This window comes from Pteropus medius, unplaced genomic scaffold (genome assembly GCF_902729225.1).
Source record: "Pteropus medius unplaced genomic scaffold, Ma_sr-lr_union100, whole genome shotgun sequence".
Classification (NCBI taxonomy): Eukaryota; Metazoa; Chordata; class Mammalia; order Chiroptera; family Pteropodidae; genus Pteropus; species Pteropus medius.
This window is the reverse complement of record NW_024343733.1, coordinates 6,803,355-6,830,492: the sequence shown is the minus strand read 5'-3', so window position 1 is coordinate 6,830,492 and position 27,138 is coordinate 6,803,355. Positions and strand designations below refer to the sequence as shown.

Here is a 27,138-nt window from a genome sequence, read left to right as displayed (position 1 = left end):
AACAGGCACAATCACAGAATGCTTAGTGCCACGCCAAGGAAGTTTGGCCTGTGAGTGCTCAGAGGAGGTAGCAACTGATTCTGCCGCCGGGGTTAGGAAAGTCTTCTCCAACCAATGTCTTGGATCTCGAAGGAAGGGCATTCCAGGTAGAGGGGGCTGCATGTGCAAAGGGCTTGAGACAGGAAGTGCTTCTTCAGAAGTCAGGCGGTTGGCAGTTTGGAGGCATTTGCCCACTTACGGTTGTAAGAACTGGGTCCTGAGAGAGATCTCATGCTTCTCATGGCAGCCAGAGCTTCTTCCTAAATCCTAATTTCACAGGTGAAGAAACTGAGGCTGTGCTATTGAGAAATGAGAACCCAGAGCCTCTAAGCCACATTGCCTCTCAGCCAATAAAAACATCGAGGGCAAATGCGGGTGGCCGGGGCTGGGGTCGCGAGCAGGAAGGGGTAGTTGGGTTGCCTGTGGGGGCTGCTGCGAGTCCAGAACCCTCCACCTGGATCCCGGGAGCCGCGAACAATCACGGGCGAACCCCGCGCAGACAGGGCATGCCGGGAAATGCGGACCATCTCGGGGCGGCGTAGGCAGGGCAGGAGCTGGGGAAGTGCAGTCGAACAGGACTGGGGATCTGACACCATTCACTGGGGGGAAACCTGGCACTAGTACTCTGCGAGAAATGCTTCCCAGAAGGCTACGCGCTCGCAACACCCGGTCACAGGTGCCATACCCGCCCCCGGAGTCACAAAGCGCTAGGCTTGTCGGGAAGCACGGGCCGACCGAAGCGCAGTGTCAGGCGGAAGTGCTGCACCGTCGGCCCAGAGGTCGACGGGAAATGTAGTCCCTCGGGGAGGCCCAGGGCGGTGGCCGCTCGTCTCCCGGACCCGGTGGCAGATCGGGTGTGGACCCGGGATGGCTGGGACGGGCGGCTCGGGGGGCCCGATCGGGGCCGGAGCCTTGGCAGGCGCCGCGCGGTCCAAGGTAGCCCCGAGCGTGGACTTTGACCACAGCTGCTCAGACAGTGTCGAGTACCTGACGCTCAACTTCGGGCCTTTTGAGACAGTGCATCGCTGGAGGCGCCTCCCACCCTGCGACGAGTTTGTGGGAGCTCGGTACGGCGGGGTTCAGGGATCTTGGGGCTGGAGTGATTTTTGAGGGGGTTTCATGGCGGTGTCCAGGGGTGAGGCTGGGACGTGGTGTCCTGGAGTGGGATCTGGTAATGGAAGGACGAGCGGTGGTGTCCAGGATGGCGTCCAGGGCAGTGGAGGGGGTTTTGAGGGAGTCCCGGAGCGGGGTGGTTAGGGGCAGGGGTACTAGAGTTATGCTGTGTTTGTGGATCTCCGGCTGGGGTCCCAGGTGCTCTGCAGTGGAATGAGAATTCCAGAGAGCCCCAGGGCAGTGTCAGGGGTCCCTACATGCAGGGTCCTGTGGGGGGGTACTGTAGAATTTAGGGGTTTCTGTTGATCTTGGCAGTTGAGAGGTGTGATTCAACTTCTGTGGCAGCCCCAGTGCTTGGTCTCATTCCTTGGGTGCCCCCAGGAGGGTCATGTCCTCACGCAGCCCACCCCTCTCTTTCCAGGCGCAGCAAGCACACAGTGGTGGCTTATAAAGATGCCATCTATGTATTTGGTGGAGACAATGGGTGAGTGAGTCTGAGCATCAGGGTGTTTGGACCAGGGAGGGAGAAGTATCGTGGTTTGGTTTGGGCCTCTGCAGCTCCGCTACTGTCTATCCAGAAGTTAGCTAAGCATTCAGCCTTAATTTCCCAATCTGCGAGGTTCCCTGTGCTCAAGGCACTCAGCTCAGCATCCAGTGGGTAACACAAGCTCAGGCACTGGAAATTTCCCTCTCGTTTGAGGGAGTGGACACAGCCTTGAAAGAAACACATCTGTCTTGGCCACCACCCTGCCGGGCAATTTTCCTTCCCTGCATTTCTCTCTGGGCCTCATCCACATGCTCACATGGAAGCTGAAAGTATGGAGGACACAGTTTTATTTCTCACAGTTTTCACTTTTTGTAAGGGTTTTCCCAAATTGCTATAAATTTCTGGCAAAAAACCTTTCCTGGAAACAACCTGATGCTCTATAGGTGGGCACACCTCCAACCCCTGAATTGTTCCTTGTTAAGCTGTGGCTGGTTTCCTCTGGCAAAAGATGATGGCAGAGGTGAACCCTTGGTTTGTGCAGCCACTTCCTTCTGGCATGTTTTCTTCTGATTCAGGCCCCAGGAGCTCTACCTCCCAGAAAAAAAGAGCTCTCTTAGTTTGAGCTGGGCCATGTCAGGTGCTGGGTGCAGGCACAGGCGCAGCAGGCATGCTTGTTCTATAGGAGCGTCTGGTCTTGTCAGGAAGCCTTTGCAGAAAAGTTAATGACCTGAGAGATGAGAAGGAGTGAGCCACACAGAAGAAGAGTATGCCAAGCAGAGGGAACAGTGTAGGCGATGGCTGGGAAGTGGGAGAGTGCAGAATAGCACCAGGTCTGAGTCTAGATAGGGCTTCCCTTCTTCATTGATGTGCTCAGGAAAGGCCAGGGATGTCCACCAGGGAACTGGGAGGGTTGGGAACCTGCTGGATGTGCAACAGAAGCTTGGTCTCTTGGATAGGCAAGGCTCATTTCAAATTAGAGATTTGCGACTTTGGGCTCAGGCAAGTGGCCTAATAGCACCAACTGCATTTTGGTCTCCTGTGAATATGGGGCAGCCATGTGTGCTCCCTTTGCAGGGTGCTCCTGAGGTTCAGTGAAGACAAGCTTGTAAGGGGCTCAGCACAAACGTTTCCCTGTGTTGAGGGTGCAGTATTTGCATACCATCCACCCTGCCCATGAGTCCCGTCCCCACCTCTCAACCACAGGACCTGGCCTGAAGCCCAGGAATGGCTGGCCTCTGATTGGTGCTGCAGCCTTTGTCCTGCAGGACTCCCTAGGGGAGCTACTTGAGAATGGCGTGGTAGGCAGGACCCAATGAGAGCTTGCACACTGGGCACAAGGGTCTCCTTGGGCATGGTCCCCTGGTTTCCAGCCCACCTCCTCTACAGTCTCTTCCCCATGAGCAGCCAGAGGGATCTATTTGAAAATGCAAGTCAGAGAATGTTCCTCTTTAGCTCATAACCCTGGGATGTCTCCTCATCTCTTAGAGTAAAAGCCCAAGCCCTCTTGGCAGTTGGTGTACCCCCACTGCTCCTCTGACCTCATCCTGCACTGCCTTGCTGTGCCTTGCTGTGTTCTCATTGTACCAAGCATCCTGCTCAGGCCCTTGCACTGGCTGTTCCTGTCTTCCTACCCTTCCTGCCCCTCCTCTGAATCTCCTGTGAGTGAGGCTTCTCTAACCACCTGGACCAACTGGACCAATTAGCAGTCCTTCCCTCATCTTCTGCACCTCTTTCCAGCTCCCTGATGGTCTCAGAGCACACAGATGTTTATCTCTCCTCTACCAGGGCGGGGCCTGTATCCCAGCACCCAGACAATTCAACAAATGTTTGTCACTTGAAGGAATGAAATAAAGACATTTACTGGAACCTTAATAAGAATCCCTCCAAGCAGAAAAGGCCTGGTGTACAGCACAGGGCAGTGGGTGGGAACAGCCCCAAGAGTGTTCTGTAGCAGGTACTTTGAATGACCCTAGCAACAAGCAGAAATATTTTTGCTGCAATGTAACACTAAGAAACAGGGTACAAAATTTTCTCAGTCTAGTTGCAACTTTATGAAGACCACTGAGTACAAGGAAAGATGGCCTGCATCATGAGGGTGGGGGTGGTGGTGGCTAATGGGAGTGGGGGTGGGGATGGAGGAGGAAAAGCAAATGAGAGGAATTACTTTCGCACTTCTGCTTCCCAGCCTCTGGCTTCCTGGCTGTTTGGCCTCCTGCAGGCCCTTTTATCTCCCAGGCTGTTTCTTCTTTAAACTGAGGTGGAGAGCTCAGCCATCTGGTGCACACTGAGCAAGGCAGGGCACCTGGCAGTGCACGGGGTGCCCAGCGCAGGCCAGGCCTGGTGTGCAGAGGACAATGGACTCCTGTTGGGTTGACACCCTTCTTCCCTCTTACTGATAAGGGCTGGGTGGTAACATGCAGGTTGTGTTAGGTGTTGCCATGGCCAGTGGATTTGGTTTTATTTTGTTGTATTTTTAATGAAGTTCTTATACTGGCTTTATGATAAAAAAGTGGCAGGAAGCTCCCCCACCCCTTGGGCTGCAGTGCCCATCTCCCAGAGAGAAGGGAAGGGGCCTCCCCTGAGATGTGGGCAAGTGGGCAAGCGTCTGTATTGTGGTGGCATAGCCTCAGGGAAGGGGGCACTGGGACATGTGAGTGGGGATTCTGGAGGCCAGGGTGAGGTGTGAGCCCTTGAGTCAGCCAGCCGTGGGGTGTCTGGGATCATGCTTTGATCCTGACCCCTGGCAGGCAGTTCTCTGTGCTACACAAGCTAAGGACCTTCCTTTGTGGTCACTTCTTTGGTCCCTCAGGTATCACCTGGTTGTTTGGCCCTGGCTAAGTCCCCCATAATAGCTCCCCCACCCCTTGGGCTGCAGTGTCCATCTCCCAGGTCCTGGCCAGGCAACACCCTGCAGAGCAGACCAGGACCGAGCCCACTTCTCCTTGGCTGTCTTTCAGGAAGACGATGCTCAATGACCTTCTGCGGTTCGATGTGAAAGACTGCTCCTGGTGCAGGTGGGTGGCCTCCCGAGCTCTAGGGCCCTGCTCTTTCTCCTAGAACACAGTACCACTGTGTTGGGTCCTGATTGTCAGTGGAGTCACTCTTGGAAAAGTAGAGAGAAACTTCAAGGAGGTGATACCAGCATCCCCTGGTATTCCATACCCAGCACCTCTCTTAATGTTCCCTCCATCTCCTGGTTTCTTGTCCAGTCCATTACTGAGACTGATTATTCCGAATCCCATTAATTACGGGATCTGTTTCATCTGGTTGTGGGTCCTCAAATTCTGCCTTAGGATCGCCCTTCAGTGACCTGTCTCCCAGGCCAGGGGCTGCTGTGGAAGCTGACATGGGGGGCCACCAGATGGTGGGTCCTTCTAGGATTGACTGCTGCTGCAGAGGCTCCTTTCCCCTCCCTGCCCCATGGGGCCCATCCTCTGCCAGAAGATGTCACACAGGCAGTGGGCATGGGCCCTGGCCTCCCTCCTGCAGATGGCCCTCCCCAGCTGTGTAGCCTTGGACGAGACACCTGCCCTCTCTGAGCACAGTGTATTTGTGCCTTGCAGCCTAGCCCCTGCCCAGGAGCAGCTCGCAGCTGACAAGAAGTGGATCCTGGGATTAGGAAATACTAGGCTTCTTCCTGAGCTCTGCCATCTGCTCATGCAGGAGCTCAGATTCACTGAGCCTCTTGGGGGCCACTCTCTGTGTAGGAGCTCTGTGCACAGCCCTCTCTATCCCTGGCAGCCCTCTGCGGTGGGGTCTCACTGCCCCCCTTTGATGGAGAAGGATGTCCTGTTCCAAGACACACAGCTGCTGAACCTTGCATGCCGGGGTAGCATCACTCCACGCCACCCACTTTCTTCCCAGGAGACCCAGGTCATGCTGGGATTGCCGCAGAAATTTATATGCTTTTTCTCTCACACTTTATTTTAAAATGTGGCCAATAGTTATAGATTTATGTTAAAAGTCACTCTGAAGACTTCACAATACTTTGTTTAAAATTGCTTGAATATGAAACTGAAAAGAAGCAGCTGTGGGAAAGCAGTATAAATGGGTTTTTAATTCAGCAAAATTTGTGGACCATGCTTGCTGCAGAATGCAGTGCAGCCGTGAGTGTGGGGATAACGATGACTCTAGAGCAGCATCGTTAGAAGACCTAGTCACAGTCTGTTGTTCAGCTGAAGAAGCAGATTACAGAATGCCTACCATGTGATTCCATTTTTAAAAATCAATCAGAGGCACAATATGCATAGGAAGGTGTGGAGGAGACCTCCAGGTGTGGACAGTAGTTTCTGGCAAAGGGATTATACATAAATTTCAGTGCTGTTTTTTTTGGGTGGGATGGGGTGGGGTGGGGATTTCTTATTGACAAATTTCTAAAAAGTTTCTATAACAACACAGGTATTGCCTTCAAAATACAAAAATAAAAGGAAATGTGGGATGGCAGGGGCTGCCCCGTGCTGCATTGACCACATGGCTGACCCCTGCTGACACCCACTGCCCCTTGTTCCTCTGCCAGGGCCTTCACCACTGGGACCCCACCAGCCCCCCGCTACCACCACTCCGCCGTGGTCTACGGGAGCAGCATGTTCGTCTTTGGTGAGCTGCCGCTCACGCCCCCCTGCCAAACCTCAGACCCATGTGCTGTGCTTGGCCAGACTCTTTCTGTCCACCCCTTGGCCTGATCTTTTGGGGTTGGAATTGTCTGCCTCTGACTGGGCTGGAAAGCGGCTCCCCCTCCCCACCAGGGGCAGAGAATGGGGGTCCTGCTGATCTCTGTGCCACCCCTGCCACCTGAGTCCAGCACAGAGGCAGGTGCTCCCGAGGTTTTCAGAGAGAGTTCTGGAATGCTTTTTCAGTGGGACCAGATTCTGCCCCCACCTCCTTGAGTTTGAGGACTCTGAGATGCTGCCTTTGAGCGTGACGGTTTCTCATTCTTTACCTAGGGGGCTACACTGGGGACATTTATTCCAATTCTAACTTGAAGAATAAAAACGACCTCTTTGAATACAAGTTTGCAACTGGCCAGTGGACGGAGTGGAAAATCGAAGGACGGTGAGAGATTGCTGAAACCTTCATGGGTTATTCATGGGTTATGGCTCTCTGGCCCCGTACCATTACAGATAGAGAGCCTCAAAGAGGCCTGCGAACTGGGAGTTGGTGCTAACTTCTAGCTGCGCCTGGTCGCCTTCTCCCAGCTCTTAGATTGGAGGGACCGCATATCCTGTGGTGGGCACTTCAATGGTCCTGCCTTGTGAGTTCCCCCTCTGATATTTCAGTGGCAGCTGAGAGAGGGCTCTGTGCCCTGTGGACATTTAAGTGTCTTTTCAGTGGCTTGGTGTCTCATAAGCTTAGCCCCCGCTGCTCTTGCTTATGCCTCAGCTGGAGTCCCAGGAGTCCCAGTGTCAGCAGATGAGGACACGGCAACCCCAGGGCCCATCGGGACTTGCAGGCTGTGGCCCTCGGACTGGCTTTCTGGGGCTACAAGGCTCGGATCTGTGCTGGGGCGGGAAGACCTCACTCTTCCCCCACTGCTTTTGCTCCAGGTTGCCGGTTGCTAGGTCAGCCCATGGTGCCACGGTGTACAGTGATAAGCTGTGGATCTTTGCTGGTTACGATGGCAATGCCAGGTAGGTGGTAGCCCAGTGTGTGCACCCTGTTTCTGAGCGGCCCAGTGTACTAAGGTGGAGTGGGCCTTTCTGGCATGGGAGGGCTCAGGCCGGGAGTTTCTCAGGAGGGCGGGTGTGTGAACAGGTGATGGGGGAAGAGGAAGGTGGACGGGATAGGGGTGAGGGCCACTGAGTGGAGCTGCCACTTAACCCCCACAGTGGTCAGAAGGACTGACACCTCTGAGATCCCTTCTGGGGCATGTCTGTGCAGCTGTCAATGATGTTTAAGTCTCCAGAGCAAGTAGCTAGATGTCAGGGGGTGGGGGAGGCGGCCCTTGAATTGCTGTGACCCTGAGGAGCTGAGTGAGCAGGTGAGTGGAAGCAGCATGGCTCAGAACCCCCGTCCTCGCCTTCGGAGGGTGATAGGGTTCTTGCTGACATCACAGGCATCTTCCTCCTTGTTGTGGCAAATTGGCTTTGCTGTATTTTTCTGTTTACAAAAATAGCATGTGCTTACTCCCCAAAACTTCAGCATTATAGAAACCCCAGACAGTGCAGTTTCTGTGAAGTTCTCTCCTAGCCCTGGGGATCAGCTGAGTGGCGGACCCTCTTCCCTGACCTTCTTCCCAGCTAGCTAGGTGGGGGCCTGCAACACCAAGGACTCAGTGCCATGCCCACCCCCCTAACTGAAGCACCTGCCTCATGTTACCCGAGTCTCCTGGCCAGTGTCCCACCTAATGCATTGTTCTTCCCTGGAGCCATCCCTCCTGGCCAGGCTCAGGCCCACTCTGACAATTGGCTCCATCCATGGGCATCCTGACCCCTCTGTCCTTATTAAGGTTGAATGACATGTGGACCATTGGTCTCCAGGACCGGGAGCTCACGTGCTGGGAGGAGGTGAGGAGCTAGGGTGCTGGGTTGGGATTCGGGGGGGTGGTGCAGGGAGGTGAGGGCCTTGGGAGGCTGGAGTGGGAGACCAGAGGGGCTTGGAGACTGAGGTGGGTTGGGGTAGAAGCTGCTCTGCTCCCCTTGCTAAAGCCGAGCCCTGTCCTTGGCCTTGCCCTCCCCGCTGACCTGCCCGGCCTTCACGACCAATTCTAGTGACAGTTACCTAGCGACTTAAGGCTCTGTGGTTTGGATGGCATCCTGTCACAGGTGACCAATGCAGTTGGGGTATAACCCACCCTTATCTGAATATAGCGAGGGCAGCATGCCACCCACCGGCCCGCTCGCTGCCATTTCCAGGCCAGCTGTCTGATAGCTCTACTGTCTTTCCCCAGGTGGTTTCTTTCCCCTGGAGTGAAGATTTTAGCCCCCATTTAGGAAGGTGTGCTGCAAAAAGTTAAGTTGTTCTGCAAAAAATAATCTATGAACTCTCATTCACAAAAGGAACTTTAGGAATAGAAACAGTCCCAGCGCAGCAGCGTAAGCGCAGGTGTGTGTGCCGGGTCCTGTGAGGGCCCCGGGCTGAGCTGCCTCCCCCCACCTGCAGGTGGCCCAGAGTGGCGAGATCCCACCATCCTGCTGCAACTTCCCAGTGGCCGTGTGTCGGGACAAGATGTTTGTGTTCTCAGGGCAGAGTGGAGCCAAGATTACCAACAATCTCTTCCAGTTTGAATTCAAGGACAAGACGTGAGTGCCCTGGTGTTGGGGCTCTCAGCCGGTGCCCCAGGCCTGCGTCTGGAGCCATCCTTGTGAGCTTCCACACATAGCAGGGCCTACAGCTATCCTTCCCGGAGCAGGGATATGCGGTGCCTTATACAGATTGGGCCAGATACCCCCTGAAGGCCCCTCAGGTGTGGCTACAGCTCAGCAAGATGGGGCCTGGGTAGCCTCCCTCTTTGTCCAGGTGAAGGATGCCCCCACCCTGTGAATGGCATGGTCAGTGCCACCAGTAACAGATGTGGCTGGCTCGGATCTCATAGGATGGCAGAAGACCAGAGGGGTGTGTGGGCCCTCAGAGCTTCCAGCCTATGCTGTCCTTGACTGTTGGGCAGCCCTTGATCCCTGTGATGGGGACCGAGGCCTGGAGGTGGGATGGGCCAGGCATTGGCTCTGCGAGTGAGTGGAGGAGGGGGAACATGGAATTTCGGCTACAGGTCAGGGAGGCTCGGGGGGAACTTGGAGCTGCCCTGGAGGCCAGAGTGTTGGCTGAGAAGGAGGAAGACTAGGCATTTGGGCAGGGGAAACCTTGATGATGCCTGCCTAGCTCTCCTGTCCTGGGTGGCCAGGCCTGAGAGGAGAACCATACTGCACACAGTCTCTCTGCTACATCCTGGCCTTGGCCCTCAGAGGAGCGGGCAGCGCAGACAGCTCAGAGCAGGCAGGAGCAGACCTGGAGAGGTGAGGGACATGGGGAGAGGTCAGGTATGCATGGATTTGGGGTGGGGTTGGGGCAGACATGCAGGCTCTGGCCAGATGGACAGGTGGCTGATCTGCAAGGAGGTGTTCAAGGAGGTGTCAGTACTGAGGGAAGACACAGGGCTTGAGGGGTGCCTAGGAGTATGGGGGCACCTGTGGATCAGGCTGAGGAAGGTACATCTAGAGGGCAGAAGGCTGCAGGATGAGGGGCCCAGGCCGGAGCTGGGGGCAGAGCTGCAGCTCGGAGTGAAGGGGTTGGGGTAGGAAGAAAACCAGGGAAAATGTGGCCCCCAGCAGCAGCTAGGATGGCTGTTGGGAGACCCTGGTGACCCTGTAGGGTGGAGCCAGTGTGGTGCCACTTTCCTCATAGGCCAGCCCCACTCCAGCCCCCAGGCAGCCTCTGGCTCAGACTCATGATTACCCCTTTGTTCCCCCACACAAAGAGGTGGGCAGAGCTGGTGCCAGAGTGAAATGGGGCAAGGGACACTGGGCACACACACTACAGGCCCTCCCTCAGTCTGGGCTGGTCTTCCGGGGGCCAGAGGGCACTTCCCAGCCTAGGCATGTGGTGGGGGCGGTCCTCAGAGCCCAGACGGAGGTCACAGGGGAGCAAGAGCCTCAGTGTGGCACTGGTTCCCTGTCATGTGTCCCAAGGTGGACTCGCATCCCCACTGAGCACCTGCTCCGGGGATCACCACCACCCCCGCAGCGGCGCTACGGGCACACCATGGTGGCCTTTGACCGCCACCTCTATGTGTTCGGGGGCGCGGCAGACAACACACTGCCCAATGAGTTGCACTGCTATGACGTGGACTTCCAGACCTGGGAGGTTGTCCAGCCCAGTTCAGACAGCGAGGTGAGCACAGCCAGCTGCTGGTGAGGGGACCCAGGGCCCGTGGTCTGGAGGGAGGGCTCCTGACCCACCTGCTCCCACCTCCTCCCCACCTCCTCACAGCCTTGGGGGACTCCTGGGGCTTCAGCCAGCCAGCAGGAGCCAGGCCAGGATGCCCTCAGCCCTGGTTGCCTGCCCCGGCCTGACCCTGGGCCCTCGGCCCCTCTCCCTGTTCTCCATCTTGTAGCCTACAGGCTCGTAACATTCTACTGTCCACCATGTCTGCACCTTGCTGAGGACATTCTTCTGGCTCCCCTGCTCAGCTGTGCTACAAGCGCCCTCATCCTGTGGCTCTTCCCCCACACCTGTGCCAACAGCGCTTTAGGCAGCAACAGCAGGCAGACTCTGGTGCCTCTCTGGTGCCTCCCTGGCCCACGCATCCTCATGTCTCCCCACCAGGTTGGCGGGGCCGAGGTGCCAGAGCGGGCAGCTGCTTCTGAGGAGGCGACTGCCCTGGCTTCTGAGGAGCGAGGTGGCTTCAAGAAGTCCCGAGATGTGTTTGGCCTGGACTTCGGCACCACCACTGCCAAGCAGCCTTCCACGCCTGCCTCAGAGGTGAGGGCTGGCGCCCTAGTTACCACTCCCTGAAGCTGGGCCTATCATCGGTCTCTCTCAAAAATGGGGAGACTGAGGCTCAAAGGGATACTTGTCAGGGTCACACAGTAAGTGAGTCGAAGGCCGAGAGACCACATCCTCCTGCCAGACCATGTCAGTGCAGCACAAGAGACTGAGTTCCTGCTCTGTCTGGTCCGTGGGTCATGGGCCTATCCTGCCTACTCACCTACATACCTGCCTTGTGCCTGTGGCTGTGCCTAGGACCTGCTCTGGCCCCTCCAAGTCCAGTGGTACCACATCCTTGTCCACAGCCTGGCCCACTCCAGGCCTCAGCCAGCCCTCTGTGGAGACTCCCCGCCCTGTCCCATCCTAATGACTTGTCCCTCTCTCTATCCAGCTGCCCAGTGGGAGGCTCTTCCATGCAGCTGCTGTGATCTCGGATGCCATGTACATCTTCGGGGGCACTGTGGACAACAACATCCGCAGTGGGGAGATGTACAGGTTCCAGGTGGGGCTCACGGGCCTGCAGAGCAGGTGGCTACCCCTTGGGCTGATTCTGCAGTGGGGCTAGCCAAGGCAGATGGGCCCTGATGATGGAAACTGAGACCCAGTCCGTGGGGGAAAGGCTTGTCCAAGGGTGTCCAGAGCTGGGTCTGCACCTGGTGGGGTGGCAGCCTTTCTGAGGAGTTTGGCAGCTGGGGTGGGGCCTCTAGGCTGAGGCAATCAGGAACCTCAGTACAGTGTGGGGGGCTCACAGCAAAGCCAAAGGAGGCCTGGGAGCTGCCTGGGTCAATGGAGGGAGCTGGGCTGAGCTGAGCTTGGCACTGGGACCTCAAGGGCACTCATGGCCTGGAGGGGGCAGAGCCAGAGCCAACAGTGGCAACACTGGGGTCTCCTCTTGCAGTTCTCCTGTTATCCCAAGTGCACGCTACATGAAGACTATGGGCGGCTGTGGGAGAGCCGCCAGTTCTGCGATGTGGAGTTTGTGCTAGGCGAGGTGGGTGCCCTCCCTGTGCCCAGCTCCGCCCACTGTGTGGACGTGTGGGGGCTTTGAGCCCAGAGGCACACTGGCTGTCTACTGGTACCTGGAGTCCCCAGGCTCCTGCCTTGTCTGGCTGGGTCTCTGTCCCCTGGGGTAGGGATATTTTGTCTTTCCACCAAGGCATTGTTCTTGCTGCAGAAGGAAGAGTGCGTGCAGGGCCACGTGGCCATTGTCACAGCACGAAGCCGCTGGCTTCGCAGGAAGATCGTGCAGGCACGGGAGCGACTGGCCCAGGTGAGATGCTGCCCCACCTGGCCCCACCTAGGCAGCAGCATCTGTGGGGTACCCTTGAACTCCCCTTTTTCTCCCCACAGAAACTGGAGGAGGAGGCAGCTCCGGCTTCTAGGGAGGCCCCTGGTGTGGCTGTAGGCGGGGCCCGACCACCCATGCTGCATGTCGCCATCCGAGAGGCGGAGGCCCGGCCCTTCGAGGTGCTCATGCAATTCCTCTACACCGACAAGATCAAATACCCGAGAAAAGGTCTGCCTGGGCTGGGGCGGAAGGGGAACAGGGTGGGGTGCGGGTAGCCCTCCTTGCAGGTGGGCAGCCCGAGGCTCAGAGGCCGCGATTCCCTGTGACTGCTTGTGTGTGGCTCGGTTGTAGTTGCTGCCTGTTGGCCCTGACCCACAGTTACCCATGGAGGGAGCCCTGGGCCCTGTTTCTCCACTCCCTGCCCTTGGTCACTGAGGCTAAAGGAGCTCTTGGGCGCAGGCCATGTAGAGGATGTGCTGCTCATCATGGACGTGTACAAGTTGGCACTGAGCTTCCAGCTATGCCGCCTGGAGCAGCTGTGTCGGCAGTACATCGAGGCCTCCGTGGACCTGCAGAACGTGCTGGTCGTGTGTGAGAGCGCTGCCAGGCTACAACTGAGCCAGCTCAAGGTACGCTGTAGCCTACCCTGCCCACTGATGCAAGCCCCTTGTCTGGTCTGGTGCCCTGTTGGGGCTGAGGCCTGACCCCACCTACCTGCCCGGCCTGTCTGTCCCAGGAGCACTGCCTGAACTTCGTGGTGAAGGAGTCCCACTTCAACCAGGTAATCATGATGAAGGAGTTCGAGCGCCTCTCGTCCCCACTGATCGTGGAGATCGTCCGTCGGAAGCAGCAGCCACCACCCCGTGCCCCCTCAGACCAGCCTGTGGACATCGGTAGGGAGCTTGGTCCCTTCCTTACCAGTGTCCAGCCGGAATGGCATTCATGTTGGTGAAGACTTGGGAGCCCTGGACGCATCTGCCAGGCCCTCAGGCAGGGCGTGGGTGCAGGGGAGACCCCAGAGTGCTTCCCGGGCACAGGGACAGGGGCAGACAGGGAGGCAGTTTAGGGTTAGTAAAAGGAAGAATGCCTGACCCATGGGGCTTTCCATAGTGGGCCATGCGCCTGTGGGTAGGGAACCTCCTGAGCATGTTTCTGGAGGTGACAGGGCACCTCTCGTGCGGGTGCCTGCCCTGACTGACATCCGGTCTGGGGGCTTCAGAGGTGAGCAGTGTTCTCACTTTGGTCGCAGTGAGTAGTTACTGAGCTTCTCTTCTAGGCACACCCACATCTGGGGCCCAGTGAGGGTGAGCACAGCCTGCACACCTCAGGTGCTCCCAGTGCCTCCTTGTCCCCACCTAGCCTAGGAAGGGATGTCATAAGCTCTTTCATCCTTGATTCTCCTTGAGGCCTGTACTGCCCCTGACCACTGGCTCCAGGTGACACACAGCAGGCAAACAGGGTGTGCCAAGCCCAGAGGAGGTCTAAGTGGGCTGAGAAGATGAGACTGGGGGATGGGTAGGCCTGAGGGTCATGTTTGGGGCCGAGGGGAGAAGAAGACAGGGCCTGGTAGTACCTCAAAGGCCAGAATGAGGCCTCTGGCCCGGGGGAGGTTCATTCAGGGTGGAAAATGGGTGGATGTGCAGGAAGCAGTGCCCTGAGGCCTGAGTCAGAAGCTGCCCTCCAGCTCAGAGTCTCCTGGAGGTAGGGGCACCTACTCAGGGTCCCTCCATGCCCCCTACCCCCAGGCACATCTCTGATCCAGGACATGAAGGCGTACCTAGAGGGGGCTGGCGCGGAGTTCTGTGACATCACGCTGCTGCTGGATGGGCACCCTCGGCCAGCCCACAAGGCCATCCTGGCTGCCCGCTCCAGGTGAGTGGGGTACGGCTGCAGGGCTGGGCGGGGCTCAGGCACTGGCTGTATCTGTTGAGAGCCAGGCCTCTGCTTCCCCTGTCTGTAGCTACTTTGAGGCCATGTTCCGGTCCTTTATGCCCGAGGATGGGCAGGTAAACATCTCCATTGGGGAGATGGTACCCAGCAGGCAAGCCTTCGAATCTATGCTGCGCTACATCTACTACGGCGAGGTCAACATGCCACCCGAAGATTCGCTGCATCCTTTCCCCTGAGGGTGCTCCCGGGTCATCACTGGGGGCCCCATCGCCCACCTTGGGCAGCTTTGGGACCCAACTGGCCAGTAGTCTTGACTGGGCAATTTCTGGAGGCCTTTCTGGTGCTGCCTGGTGTTCTCCCAGAGTTCTCTGAAGCACTTGGTCAGCTAGCATGGAGGGGTTTGCAGCCAGGAAGGACGGGTGGGTTCTTGACTCTCACACCTGCTTGGAATAAGGGGTCGGTCATCGCTGTGTGACGGGCAAACAGATGGACATGGAGTGATTCCTGGTCATGGCACTTCAGTTGGGATCTGAACATAGGGTGCAAGGATGCCCTTCAGGGCTCTGGGAGGCTGTGGATGGTTCTGCAAATGTGCATGTGGGTCTTTTCTTGGAGAGAGGATTCTGTGGTATTCTTTGGATCTCGAGGAGGGAGGCCTTTGACCCCTAAGTGGTTTGGAGCCCGTGTAGAGATCAAGTCAGTGACCTGCCTGGATTGGAGTGGTTTCCCTGGTTCTGAGCAGCTGCAGTCTCTGCCCCCAGCAGGTGGGGGCTCTGGATGTACCCTCCTCAGGGAGCAGGGCGGTGGGTGGGAGAACGGCTCCTTTGGCAGCAGCTCCTTAACCAGCCTGCTGTAGCTACCTGTTCGCGGCCCCCTACTACTATGGCTTTTACAACAACCGGCTGCAGGCCTACTGCAAGCAGAACCTGGAGATGAACGTGACGGTGCAGAACGTGCTGCAGGTAGTGCGCCTAGTGCCCGCTGGCCTCCCTTCACTCAAGCGGGTGGGTGAGAGGGTGAGACAATACTTTAAGGAACCTGCCTTTTCAGATCCTGGAGGCAGCTGACAAGACACAGGCGTTGGACATGAAGCGACACTGCCTGCACATCATCGTGCACCAGTTTACCAAGGTCAGGGCTCTCCTGGCCCAGCATTTGTTGCCCACTCATATTCAGGACCCACTCTCCCTTGGCATCAGCCTTGGTCAGTTGGGGTGGGGGAGGTATCTGGAATCTGGCTGTCTTCTGTAGCTGTGGGCCCTGGGGATAACCAAGCAGAGCTACCCACCCACTGGCCATGCCTCGCCCTGTGTTTGGAGCCTACCAGGCTCTCATGTGAATCCGGTTCCATCTGTTCTGGCCTTTGGTCACCTCCTGCAGGTCTCCAAGCTACCCACGCTGCGATCACTGAGCCAGCAGCTGCTGCTTGACATCATAGACTCCCTGGCCTCTCACATCTCCGACAAGCAGTGTGCAGAGTTGGGCGCCGACATCTGAAGGCCAGGCAGTGCCAGCCCATGCGTGAAGAATGACCATGCCTGCCTTGCCCCCCCGTAAAGACTCTGCTGCCTACCCTCAGGCCTGTGACGGAGTGGTCAGACCTGCTGGCTGAGGGGCAGGGTGCTGAGCCTCAGAAGGAGCTGAGGGGATGTCAGAAGTACATCAAGGCCTCCATGGCCCTGCAGAACATGCTGGTCGTGGGGAGCTCCAAATGCTCCATTTTACGGTTAAAGACACAGCCCACCGAAAGTGGACGGTGAAGCAGAACCCCTGGCTAGCACTCTCTTCTGGGGTGGAGGGGTGGTGGAAATCTAGAGTTCAATGAAGAGGACTCAGCAGGAGGCAGAGGTCCTGGCTAGCGCCCCAGTGGTGGGGAAAGCCCACCAGGGAACAGGCTTTGGGCCCCCCGCCCGGCAGAGACCCAGCGTGGCTTGTGGATCTGGCCACTGTGACATGTTGCAAAGGATTCTCCAATGTGGGGGCCACACAGTATTCACTCACCCTTGTGAAGATCCATGTAAGGGACCCCTCCTGTCACCTGGAGCTTGCAGTGGACAATAGTGATGGGCAAATGGAGTCTGACTCAATATGAATTTTGGTGCCCTTCAAAATGAATTTTTGGGTGTGAAGGGCTCTGAGGTTAGCTCCCAGCTCACAGGGTCAATCACTTTGGACTACGCCTGGATTCCAGAGGGGCTGCAGGATCACATGTGCCTGTATGAATCTTGGGGTGCTGGGCTGTGCCAAGGAGAAGGCAGCAAAGATGTCTCCCAGGTCCCTGTTTGTCCCTATTTATTGTCATAGACATGTCTCTATTAAAGCTATTGCAGTGGTAGCTACTACACACAGCCAGCTGAGCTGGCATGATTCCCCACTAGTGAGCTCTGGCCTCAGCCCTTGGCCCTTCCAAAGCTGTGGACTGGCCATTTGGCTTAATTGCTTGGGATTGGCCAGTCTTGCCTGGTTCTCTATCTATGTCAGCAACTCCCTGCCCCTGCTTGGGGTGGTCCAGACATGTGGGGAGAGCAGATGTGGCAGGTTGACTCCTCCTCCCCTCCTGTGGTGCCAACCTCCCCAAACAACCACTGGAGCTGCCTTTTTCCTATGCTGCACTGTAAGCTCCTGCCTGGCTGGGAAGTGGGGATGAGCTACTGTGTTCTCCCTGTCCCCTGTGTGAGTCCATCCCAATGTGGAACACACCAATTTGCCTCCTTTCTGGGAACAAGGATCTTTCTGCCCCAGCTGCCAGGAAACCATTTTAGGGGAAATAATTTCTTCCCTGCCTTGAAGCTCGCTTTCTTTGTGTCCCTACACAAATGTGGCACTTGCTACTCAGCCATTGCCGAAGAGGCAAGGGGCAGGCGGATGGGGAGCCTTCGTGGCAGGTAGGCACCTTTAGGCAAAGGGAGCCTATCCGTAAGGCTGCCCACTAGGGAAGAAATGGCCTGGGGCAAAACAAGCCTGGAGCCTTAGGGAATTATTTGCAAACTGTGGTCTATAGCAGACCAGTGGGGACCCTTGTAATTGGCTGCTAGACTGTCTTTTCTAGACATGATATGAACAAATGAAGCTATATGCCAAGGCTCTAAAAAGCAAATTTCAAGACCATTGGGGAGTTTGCAGGACTAGAATTCAACTCTTGGGGTTGTGGCCAAGGCCCAGCAGGGAGTCACCTGTGTGGTTAAAACTGCCCTATGCACTGAGCTGTTTGCTATGATCACAGATGCAGGGAGGCCTTCCAGATCCCAGCTGAGTTGAAGAAAAATGGGGTTGGAAGTTGAGGTCAGTACTGCTGCCTGTGTGCTTCCCTCACCTCTCTCCAGACCTCCAAGGCCTAGAAATGTCATTTGTTGGGCCCTCACTACTTGCCAAGTATAGCAGCCACAGGTGGTCAAAAACTGTCACCCTTGTCTACTTGCAGATGAGGCACTGGTGAGTAGGGGGGCTGGCCTGCAGGCTAAAACTCAGTCTGGGTAGACTGGGCCTTGGATAGTAGTATGCTGTGTCCTTACAAAAGAACTGAGTCTGGCCTGGGTTTTAGGAGTATTTTCAAAGGGACCAGATTGCTTAAGTCAAGTCAATTTAAGGTGCCAAGGAAAGGGTGTCTAGTGCTGCCCTTGGCCTCTACTCACAGCATCTAGTCTGTCAGAGAACCTTGTTGGGCACAGACCTATACTGGGAGGGGCGGGCAAGACCTGGCCTCTCTGCTTTCCACAGCTGAGAGCTTGGACCCCAGGGTCTGAGCCCTCTGGGTGTTCTAGCCACTGTAGGCGGAAACAAGCCTGGTACTGAACCAGATACAGGGCCTCCTTCAGAAATCCTCTTTATTATGGCATTTGGTGGATGCAGCTTAGATCAGGTCCTTCTCTGGGTGTATACTGAGGAAGAGGCCAGAGCCCTGACGGGCAAACCCTCAGCCCTGGGTCCAGCGGCCTCTCAGGCCATGCTGCTGCTCAGCTGCATGGCAAAGTCCTGCACGTGCTCCTTCAGAGTCTGACGGGCATCCGCCTGTGCCCGCTTCTCCCGTGCCCTCTCCTGCTGCAGCTTGGTCAGCCGCAGCCGCAGCCGCTGTTCCCGCCGCTTGCAGGCTTGCAGCTGGCGCTGGGCCTTGTCCAGAGCATCAAGTGCAGCCTCAGCCCGCCGCTTCCAGAGCAGGGCACTGCCCACCTGGTAGCTGTGCTCATTCTGGATGTAGGCTCCAGCGGGTGGTGGAAGGCGCAGCATGTAGGCTGAGGGTGAGACAGGCCGCGGCTCAAGAGGGGATGGCTGCCGCTCTGGCTCTCGCTCTGGTGAAGGCTGAGTGCTGCAGCCCGCTTCATCCGCTTGGGCACCCAGGGGCCCCAGGAGGTCTGAGAAGGGGCTGCTGAGGCCAGGCTCCAGCCTTCCAGTGGGAGAAGAAGGCAAAGCAGCAGGTGCTGAGGCCTCTTCCACAGGAAAGCAGGAGACATCAGCAGGTGGAGGTGGAGAGAAAGGAGTTGTGGGCCCTCGGCCCTCCGAGTAGCTGTGGGGGGAGAGAGAGACTGACCAGTCAGGCTAAGGTCTTGCCAGACCCCGCTTCACTAGCTCCCTGAACCCTCTCCACAGCCTTAGACACCCTAAAGCCAAATCCCTCAGACTTGGGGTGGTAGTGGGGCACCCCCCACCTGTAGCACATACCGCTTCCTGCATCGCCGGAGCCGGCTGACATCAGGGGGGCCAGGTGTGTAATTGTGCCCCTTGCTCTTGGTTGTCCGGCGCAATTTGGAGAAAGTCTCAAATATCGTGGGAACTGCCCCCTCCTTCAGCCTGTGATACCCACTGTGGGGGAAAGCAGCTTGCATGAGATGGAGAACAAGCGCTGCCACTCCCAGCTGACCTGCGGGGGTGCAGAGCCTGCATGCCCTCCAGCACCCCAGAGCAGGGTCTCCACTGCTACCAAGGTGGGAGTGGGAAGGCATACAGCAAAGAATTAGTTTTGGGAATGTCAAGTTAGGCAGAGTTACACCAATCTCTTCCCCGCAGGCCTCTTCAAAGTTACGGTGCATGGAAAAGCTCCACCAGAACCGAGTTAACCAACCAAAAAGAATTATTTCATTTGTGGACTTGGGGGAAGGACTGGAGTGCTAAAAACACCTTCTGGAAAAGCTAATGTTTTTCTCTTGCATCACTGGCACAGTCATCCTGAGGTGAGTCTTATTGTCCTCATCTGTCAGAAGAGGAAACTGAAGTACAGAGATGGGAAGAGGCAGCTACCCTCGAAGCCAGGTCTGCCTGTTCCCGTGCCAGCTGCTCTAGGGACCTCCTATAGAGGCCCCAGTACTGGCTGGCAAGGAGCTCACCTGATTCCCACCAGTTCAAAGCAGTTCTCTTCGAAGTGTTTGGAGCAGAAGTAGATGTACTCGGATGCTGGGTCCCATAGGCCCTGGCCGCTGGGGTCCAGCCTCTGGCAGTTGGCCAGCCACAAGCCACGCCTTGGGTTATCCTTTTTGGGAAGTCTGTGGAGCCACAAACCCGTGAGCCGCAGGCTGCCTGCAGCCCTGGGCTCATGCTGCCTAAGCTCCCCAGGTGGGAAGAGCAGGCCCTGAACATGTTGCCAAGAGACCGCCCTTCAATCCTGTCAGGTAAGCACCGCCCACCCGGGCAGACGAAGAAACTGAGGCCTAAAAAGGAGAGCAACTTGGTAAGGACCATCCAGCAGGTAAAAGTCGCAGAACAGTCCCCGCAAACTTCCAGTTCTTTCTTCCCAGTCTAAACTCATTCCCACCCAAACTGTCCTCTTCATCCTCTCCACCCACAAATTCAAGTCTTCCCCCGCGCAACTTGAGAAGGCGCATGCGCAATCGTGGCTTCACGCGGTGGGCAAAGTGGACACATGCACACGTGAACCTTCGCGCGCCAGCACGCACGCGCGCTGACCTGTGAAAGGAGATGCCGCGGTTGCGCGTTTCGCGCGTATCCCGAGTGCAGCAGCCGGCGGCGGAGCAGTGACGCGGCATCTGGGGAAGAGGCGGGAGCTTGGTCGCGGGCGGATGTCCGCACCAGGAGGGGCCTCGCGCCCCCAGCCGCCGCTCTGATTCGGGCGGCCTTGGCCTTCCGGGTTTCTCCTGGCTGGATCTCGCCCGAGCCTCTTCCCAGCCGGTCCTCCTGACTCCCGTCAGCGGCGCTCACGGTCGCGCCATTGCTAAGCCGCCGGAGTCTCGCGATGTGTGGAGAGTGGCGGAAGTTAGTACCATAGAGACTCGGAAGCGCGGAGCGGTCGCCCGAGGGGAGGGGCGATCCCCGGAAGCGGCGGGATCGCGGTGTCGCCGCAATGCTGGCGTCATCTCGTGGTCTTTGGACGCCTGCGCCTTCGCAATGTGGGCACCTCTCCTTTGTTTTTTCGGGGCTAATTCTTGGCGGTCAACGCCCGGCATCCAACACTCGGCGGCGCAGAGCCGGGCGTAGCGGTCTGCGCGGTGCGAAGGCGGGAAACTAGCAGTGCCTCAGGATCCATGCAAGCCGCCCGGGGAGGCCCCGATCGCAAGAAAGGAAACCCCCACGGCAAGAAAAAGTGACCGGAACGCGTGATCTAAAGAACGTGACACAAACCAGTACTCACGATTTAACTTCTGGAGAGGTGTTGGTACCCTGACTCGGATCGCTAAGGTGCTAAGGTAAGGGGTCCTCGCCCGGGCTAGAGGACCGAAGTACATCCGACCTAACTTTGGCTACTCCCGTTTCTAACTTCTCTCCGGACATGATTCTTTTTCTCTTTCCTCCTTATCCTCTTCCGATCTTTTCTCCTCTTCTCTGCAAGACTTCCGAACAGGAGTCCCTCTGGGGATCACAGCTTCTCTCATTGGTTGCCACGCTCCTCGAGTTTGTTGCTTTCATCTCCTAGACTCTAGCATGGGGTTTCCTGCTGTTTGTCTCTGGAACACAAGAACTTGGCCACATCTCTGGTCCTTTGCTTTTGAAAACATTCTTGCTGATTCCGATAACCGAGACTTTAATCTCCGCCTGTCTCCTGTCCCACTTGCTTTCTATCCGCGGGAGGCATGAGGACACTTGGAACTGGGTCATAATTGGACTATATAATTTCAGCCGCATCCGACAGTACATTTCTCAGAGAACTGAAATCTGTAAGCGCCAGTGGCATCCGCTGCCTTTGGAAGCATTAGCTCTCTTTTTGACTATTTAGATTGGCCATTCTAAGAGGGAGCTTGGGACACAGTAAGGTGGTTAATACATACCGATGCCAGGAGTAGGGAGTCTAGGAAGATTGATCATAGGACATAAAATCTATAGGTCCCAAAAGACGAGCTCAGGTTTTCATAGTGCGTGGGCAGCCTAGGCTGCTGCTGCTGGAGACGTTTAGCCAGAGGTCAGTGGGATACTCAGGGACACCTGACTACCTGCTAATAACGATGGGAAATCAAGGATGCATGATCCCCATCAGTTCCAAAAGGTTCTTGGAAATACATGAACACCTGTAGATATCTAAAAACATTCTTTATTCATTACAGGTTGCTCATCGATATGGGGGAACATCTTCCATTCCACCTGAGTTCCTGCTGGGATACATCTTAATTGGAGTCGATATAAACTAGGTGACATAAGGAAAAAAAGATTAATATTTTGTAACATATATGGCCCCAATATAAATTAGGAAACAGAGAAAAATGAGGAAATGTAAGCCTAAGTTATATCGTTTTAAACTAGATTTATTCTGCAGAAGACAGGGAAAATGGTCTGAAATCCCCTACATGCAGGCCTTTATGGTTCTATACCAAAAATCTTGCTCTCTATAGTCCCCGCACCCAGAAACCAGGGGCAAGGGAGAGCCCTCCTGATATTCTGGATGCTTCCCTTCTCAACAACCCACTGTCTGTCAGGGGGGACCTCAGATACCCCCCCCAATCCGGAGGCAGGGCCCCCCTTCCCTCATCTATTCCTGACAGTCCCAATTCAGAACCAGGGCCAATAAATAGGCCCTCTGCCTTATACTCCCATTTATCTAAGCCTTTCTGGAAACGTAGAAGTCAGCCCTGCAGGAGTCACCCATAGTGAGACTTCCTATCATCCTGCACCCCAAAAAATACTACCCTTGTGGGAGGTAGCTGATGGAAAAGGGATTATTTGAGTCCATGTCCGTCTCTTGAGGGACTTAGTTCAATGTAAGGAAAGGCTCGGATAGTCCTCTGAAGACTCCTCCTGATTCAGTGATAATTTGCAAGCACAGACTTTTTGGCCTTTGACCTAACTCGGAGAGAGATTTATATTGTAATTACTACTAGCTGCATTCCCGAAGAAACACAATCTGGGAGGCAGCTCAACAGCATGGAGATCAAATGTCAGTTGATCAACCGGACACCTATGTTGGAGGAGCCCAAGCGGTCCCTAACCAGGACCCAAATTAGGGTTATTATAGAATTGGGAAATCAGAGAAGGGACCATATGGTTTTGTGCCTCTTAGGAGGAATGAGAAAATGCATTAAAAAGCCTATTAACTATGAAAAGTTAAAGGGAATAACTCAGGAAAGATGAAAACCTAGCCCTTTTCCACGGGTGACTTATAGAGGCCTATAGAAAATACACCAACCTAGATCCTTCTATCCTTGAGGGCCAGTCTTTTAATGGGCCAACATTTTATTAATCGGTCAGCCCCTGATTGTCAGGAAAAACTCCAGAAGTTTTAGCATCTCAAACGCCAATGGCATAACTACTGGACATCGCCTTCTTTAAAAACTGACCAAAATTAAGAGGAACAGCTCCAGCATGAGAAAAGACAGAATAGGGTCCAGGCTAAATTAATAGCCCTGGCTGTCAGCAGTACAGTTGGAAATATCCTGCCACCTCAGGGCCACTCAGAGGGACCAAGAAGACCCCAGACTACAGGTAATCAAGGTAATGGAACCTGCTTCAAATGCAAGCTGCCCCCAGGGCCATGTCCTCTCTACAAAGATAACAGGCCATTGGAATGAAGACTGCCCCCAGTCTGAGAGTATGGAAGCAATCTGCCTCACCAATGGCTACACTAGAGGATTGAAGAGGCCTGGGGATACCAATGGCCTTAAAACCCACCGATGACCTCATCACCACCAAAGAACCCTGGGTGACCCTAGACATGGCAGGTAAGCAATCTGATATTATTGATACCGGGGCCACTTAATCTGCTCCGATCTCTTACACTGGACCTTTAACCTCCAAGAATATACTTATTACTGGGGTAAATGGAGATCTTAAAACCTGTTTCTTTATCCTCTCTTCCTTGCCAATTCTGAGGTAAATTAATCACATTTTTTTCTAGTTGTGCCCTACTGTCCTATATTCCCCTGCTGGGGAGAAACCTTCTAAATAGCTCAGGGAATATATTAAGGTTTACCAGGAGACACCCCTGGACCAGCTTTAACCATGATACTATCTGAGGATGGTACCGTTATCAGGTCCCAGCTCATACCCTAGAAAAGGTAGAATCTTCAATTTGGGACCAGGGTATTCCTGGCAAGGCCTTAACAGTTTAACTGATAATAATAAATCTACGGCCTGGGATTAAACACCCTCGTAAAAACAGTATCTACTTCAGAAAGCAGCCCTGAAGGGACTTCAACTTTTCAGAGAAAAAAATTTTAAACATGGCTTCCTGGTACCCTGTCAGTTACCATGTAACACCCTCATTCCCATAAGCAAACCTAATGGAGAATATCAAACGGTCCAGGATTTAAGGGCAATAAATGAAGCTGTGGTTCCTCTTCATCCTGTTGTAGCAAATCCACATACCATACTAGCCCAAATCCCGGTTGATACCAATGGGTTTACTGTCCTAGATTTAAAAAATGCCTTTTTGGGGGCGGGGGGGCGGGGGGACAGTCCTGTCCATCTGCCTTCACAATATTCGTTTGCTTTTTAGTGAACGGATCCTGTGACTGGGTGTTCACAACCATATATACTTGGGCAGTACTACCCCAGGGATTTAGGGATAGTCCCCATTTATTTGCCCAGATGCTGGGAAAGGACTTAAAAGACAACTAGTTTACAAAGGGGACTATTCTCCAATATATAGATGATCTCCTTATGTGCAGTCCCTCTAGAGAAGCCTCAAATCAAAATACTATCACTGTTCTTAATTTTCTCGAAGGTCGAAGAGAAAAGGTTTCACAAAAAAAACTCAGGTCTCTCAGCAATGCGTCAGCTATCTAGGATATATTTTAACTCTTGGAAATAGACAACTATCTGGGGGCCAGAAACAGGCCATTCTAAGCTCTGAGGTTCCAAAAACTAAAAAACAATTATACTTGTTCCTTGGAATGACAGGTTTCTGCAGCATCTGGATCCCAGAGGTTGGACTAATAGCTAAGACTTTATATTAGGTCACTGAGGGCCCTGATTAAAAACCTCTGGAATGGACAGGAGAATAAAATAGAGATTTTGAGGAAATTAAAAGGGCCCTAACCAAGGCCCCAGCCTTAGGCCTTCTTGATTTAAATAAGCCCTTTTTACTGAATGTAGCAGAGAAACAAGAAACAGTAATGAAAATCCTAGTACAGAAACTAGAGGACATCCCTTAGCCGGTGGGCTACTAAGAGGCTAGATAACGTAGCCTGTGATGACCACACTGCCTAAGGACAGTAGTGCTGCTGCTTTAATAGTAGAGGAAGCCAACAAATTAACCTTAGGGCAAAGACTAGAAGTTTTCACCTCATATCAAGTCCAAGGAGTCTTAGAAATAAAGGGCCATCTCTGGCTTACTAGAGGAAGACTCACTAAATATCAGGCCCTTCTTTTAGATATTCCGGAGGTTATTCTAAAGCCCTGTAATACTTTAAAAGCAACTTCTCTTATGCCAGCTGAGACGTCCCCAGTGCTAACCCGTTCCTGCCTAGACGTCATTGGCCAGGTTTATTCAAGCAGAATCAACCTTTTAGATATACCCCTTGACAATCAGGAAGAATGGTTTGCTGAGGGCAGCAGCTTTATACAAAATGGACAAAGAAAAGCAGGATATCCTGTTGTGAGCCTATAGGAGGTCATAGAGGCTCATCTTTTGCCAATCATGACCTTGGCTTAAAAGGCAGAGCTCATTGCTTTGATGTGAGCTTTAATCCTAGGAAAAGATAAAATCGACTATTTACATAGATTCAAAATATGCCTTCTTTGTTCTACAGGCTCATGCCACCATCTAGGAAGAAAGAGGACTTTTAACTGCCAAAAATACCACTATCAAACAGGGGCCAGAAATCCTACAATTCCTAGCGGTGGTCAAGGAACCAAAACAGGTAGCGGTAATACACTGAGGCAGCCATCAAAAAGATGGGTGCTATATGGTTCAGGAAAATAATAAGGCAGAGAAAGAAACTAAGAGGGCTATCCCCCAAACTACCACCAAATTAGCATTATTCCCTTCTGGGAAAATACACCAATAGGGTCTTAAGCTACCATGCTTTGTCTCACTCCTTTAGCCACTGCCACCCTTGCTGCTACTTATGTAACTAAATCATAAAACTCAACAGTATCTTCTATCTGGATTCCTTCCTAGTAAATCAGGATGATATTTCCTTTGTGAGACAAATACTTACCTTTGGATATAGCCCTCTCCGATTATCTACTCATGCATGCTCTTTCCACCACACCCCGTCTCTGATTAAAAAGAATACGCATTTTGATTCCCTTATTAGTTAGACTGGGAATAGCGACCACAGCAGCCATGGGAATGGCAAGAATGGACTGGGAATAGTGACTGGAGGAGCCACAGGACCGGCAGGAATAATTACCTCCTCACAAGTATACCACAACCTCTTACTTGAGCTAGCAGATCTAAACACCTGGTGGCCATTTCTATTAGACATTTTCAAAACCAATTCATTAGCAGCAGTGGTTTTACAAAACAGCAGAGCACTTGATACCTTAATTGCCAAGGGAGGTGTTTGCACCATGTTAAATGAACAATGCTGTTTTGAGGTCAAACAGGCCAGGTACAAGAAGACATTCAGGGGTTCCTATCTAAGGCATCCCAACTTATCAAGCAGGCTGCCCAGGGTTAGTTCTCATGGGAAACTACCTGGTCTTGGGTTTCCTGGCTCCTTCCCTTTGTTGGCCCTCTCATCTCAGTACTTCTCCTCTTTGGACCATGCATATTTAATCTAATAAAATTATCTTTTCCAGATTATAACAGTTTCATGTTAAAACGATGATTATGCAGGGATTTCAACCCATTCCTTTGAGACAGAACCGACAGCTACAGCAGAGTGAGCACTGGGATCCCTTGACCAGGCAGGGTGAGAATTCCGTGGTCCTCACTAGATAGAGCCTACTGCCCCTTATCAGCAAGAAGCAGCTAAAGAAGGCTGATCTTGGTCCCTCATCTCCCCACAAAAGATTTTGAGGATCAGGTCTCTCAGTGGATACAAAGCAGGAGTTAAACAGGACCCAGGGTAGCTCTGACATTCAGCTGTGAGATCTGGCTTACCTTCCAAAACCACTGTTATGTGATTGGCCCAGACTAAAGACTGTCTTAAGGAACCACAAATCCCCAGGCAGTGCACATGCAAATTGTAGTCTCTAGTATCCTGAAGTAATCTCTTGCTCATTATAAGTTTACTATACATATCATTAGCATTGAGGGTTTCGCTCAAGATGGTGAACAGAAAACCCAAGTAAGGAAAACAAATCAAGGGGTGGCCTTCAGAGGAAATCAGGAACGCCAACCCATATAATCTGCAAATCTAGAAACCAGTAAGGACGTAGCTCCCTCACAGGCAGACCATAATCTTCCCATGCCCATAATCTTGCTTAATAAAGCCATTACTTTCACTCATACTCTGTCTGTCGAATTCTTTCGGCAAGAAAGACAAGGACCAAGGATTTATGATTGCCTGGTGGCAGTGCCTGTAATGGGAAAGGTGGGCGGTAGTTTTGGGGAAGTGTGTTGGGCAGAAGGTTCTAC

At 54.1% G+C, this 27,138-nt stretch overlaps 2 protein-coding genes across 5 annotated transcripts; one reads left to right on the top strand and one right to left on the bottom strand.

Moving 5' to 3' along the window:
* Positions 1-774: 774 nt before the first annotated feature.
* On the top strand, positions 775-27,009 carry LZTR1 (leucine zipper like post translational regulator 1). Of its 2 annotated transcripts, XR_005654000.1 has the most exons (23): positions 775-1,106; positions 1,574-1,636; positions 4,597-4,653; positions 6,156-6,235; positions 6,583-6,691; positions 7,183-7,266; positions 8,085-8,142; positions 8,738-8,877; positions 10,261-10,462; positions 10,898-11,053; positions 11,451-11,561; positions 11,958-12,050; positions 12,234-12,329; positions 12,410-12,575; positions 12,807-12,976; positions 13,084-13,240; positions 14,093-14,219; positions 14,308-14,457; positions 15,094-15,199; positions 15,288-15,441; positions 15,618-20,869; positions 21,722-23,329; positions 25,361-27,009. XR_005654000.1 is itself a non-coding variant. In XM_039868403.1 (21 exons), exons 1-21 carry the CDS (start codon positions 907-909, stop codon positions 15,732-15,734), a joined length of 2,523 nt encoding a protein of 840 aa, XP_039724337.1. In that variant the 5' UTR covers positions 778-906; the 3' UTR covers positions 15,735-16,581. The 2 variants fall into 2 exon arrangements, 1 of the variants encoding a protein (XP_039724337.1); XM_039868403.1 differs by lacking the exons at positions 21,722-23,329; positions 25,361-27,009 and having other exon boundaries at positions 778-1,106; positions 15,288-15,368; positions 15,618-16,581.
* THAP7 (THAP domain containing 7) lies at positions 18,036-20,399 on the bottom strand. Of its 3 annotated transcripts, XM_039868410.1 has the most exons (4): positions 20,133-20,399; positions 19,556-19,711; positions 18,894-19,034; positions 18,044-18,738 (listed from the first exon to the last, which is right to left on the bottom strand). In XM_039868410.1, exons 1-4 carry the CDS (start codon positions 20,210-20,212, stop codon positions 18,174-18,176), a joined length of 942 nt encoding a protein of 313 aa, XP_039724344.1. In that variant the 5' UTR covers positions 20,213-20,399; the 3' UTR covers positions 18,044-18,173. The 3 variants fall into 3 exon arrangements, with proteins under 3 accessions (XP_039724345.1, XP_039724344.1, XP_039724346.1); XM_039868411.1 differs by lacking the exon at positions 18,894-19,034 and having other exon boundaries at positions 18,036-18,738; positions 20,133-20,266; XM_039868412.1 differs by lacking the exon at positions 19,556-19,711 and having other exon boundaries at positions 20,133-20,263.
* Positions 27,010-27,138: the final 129 nt, after the last annotated feature.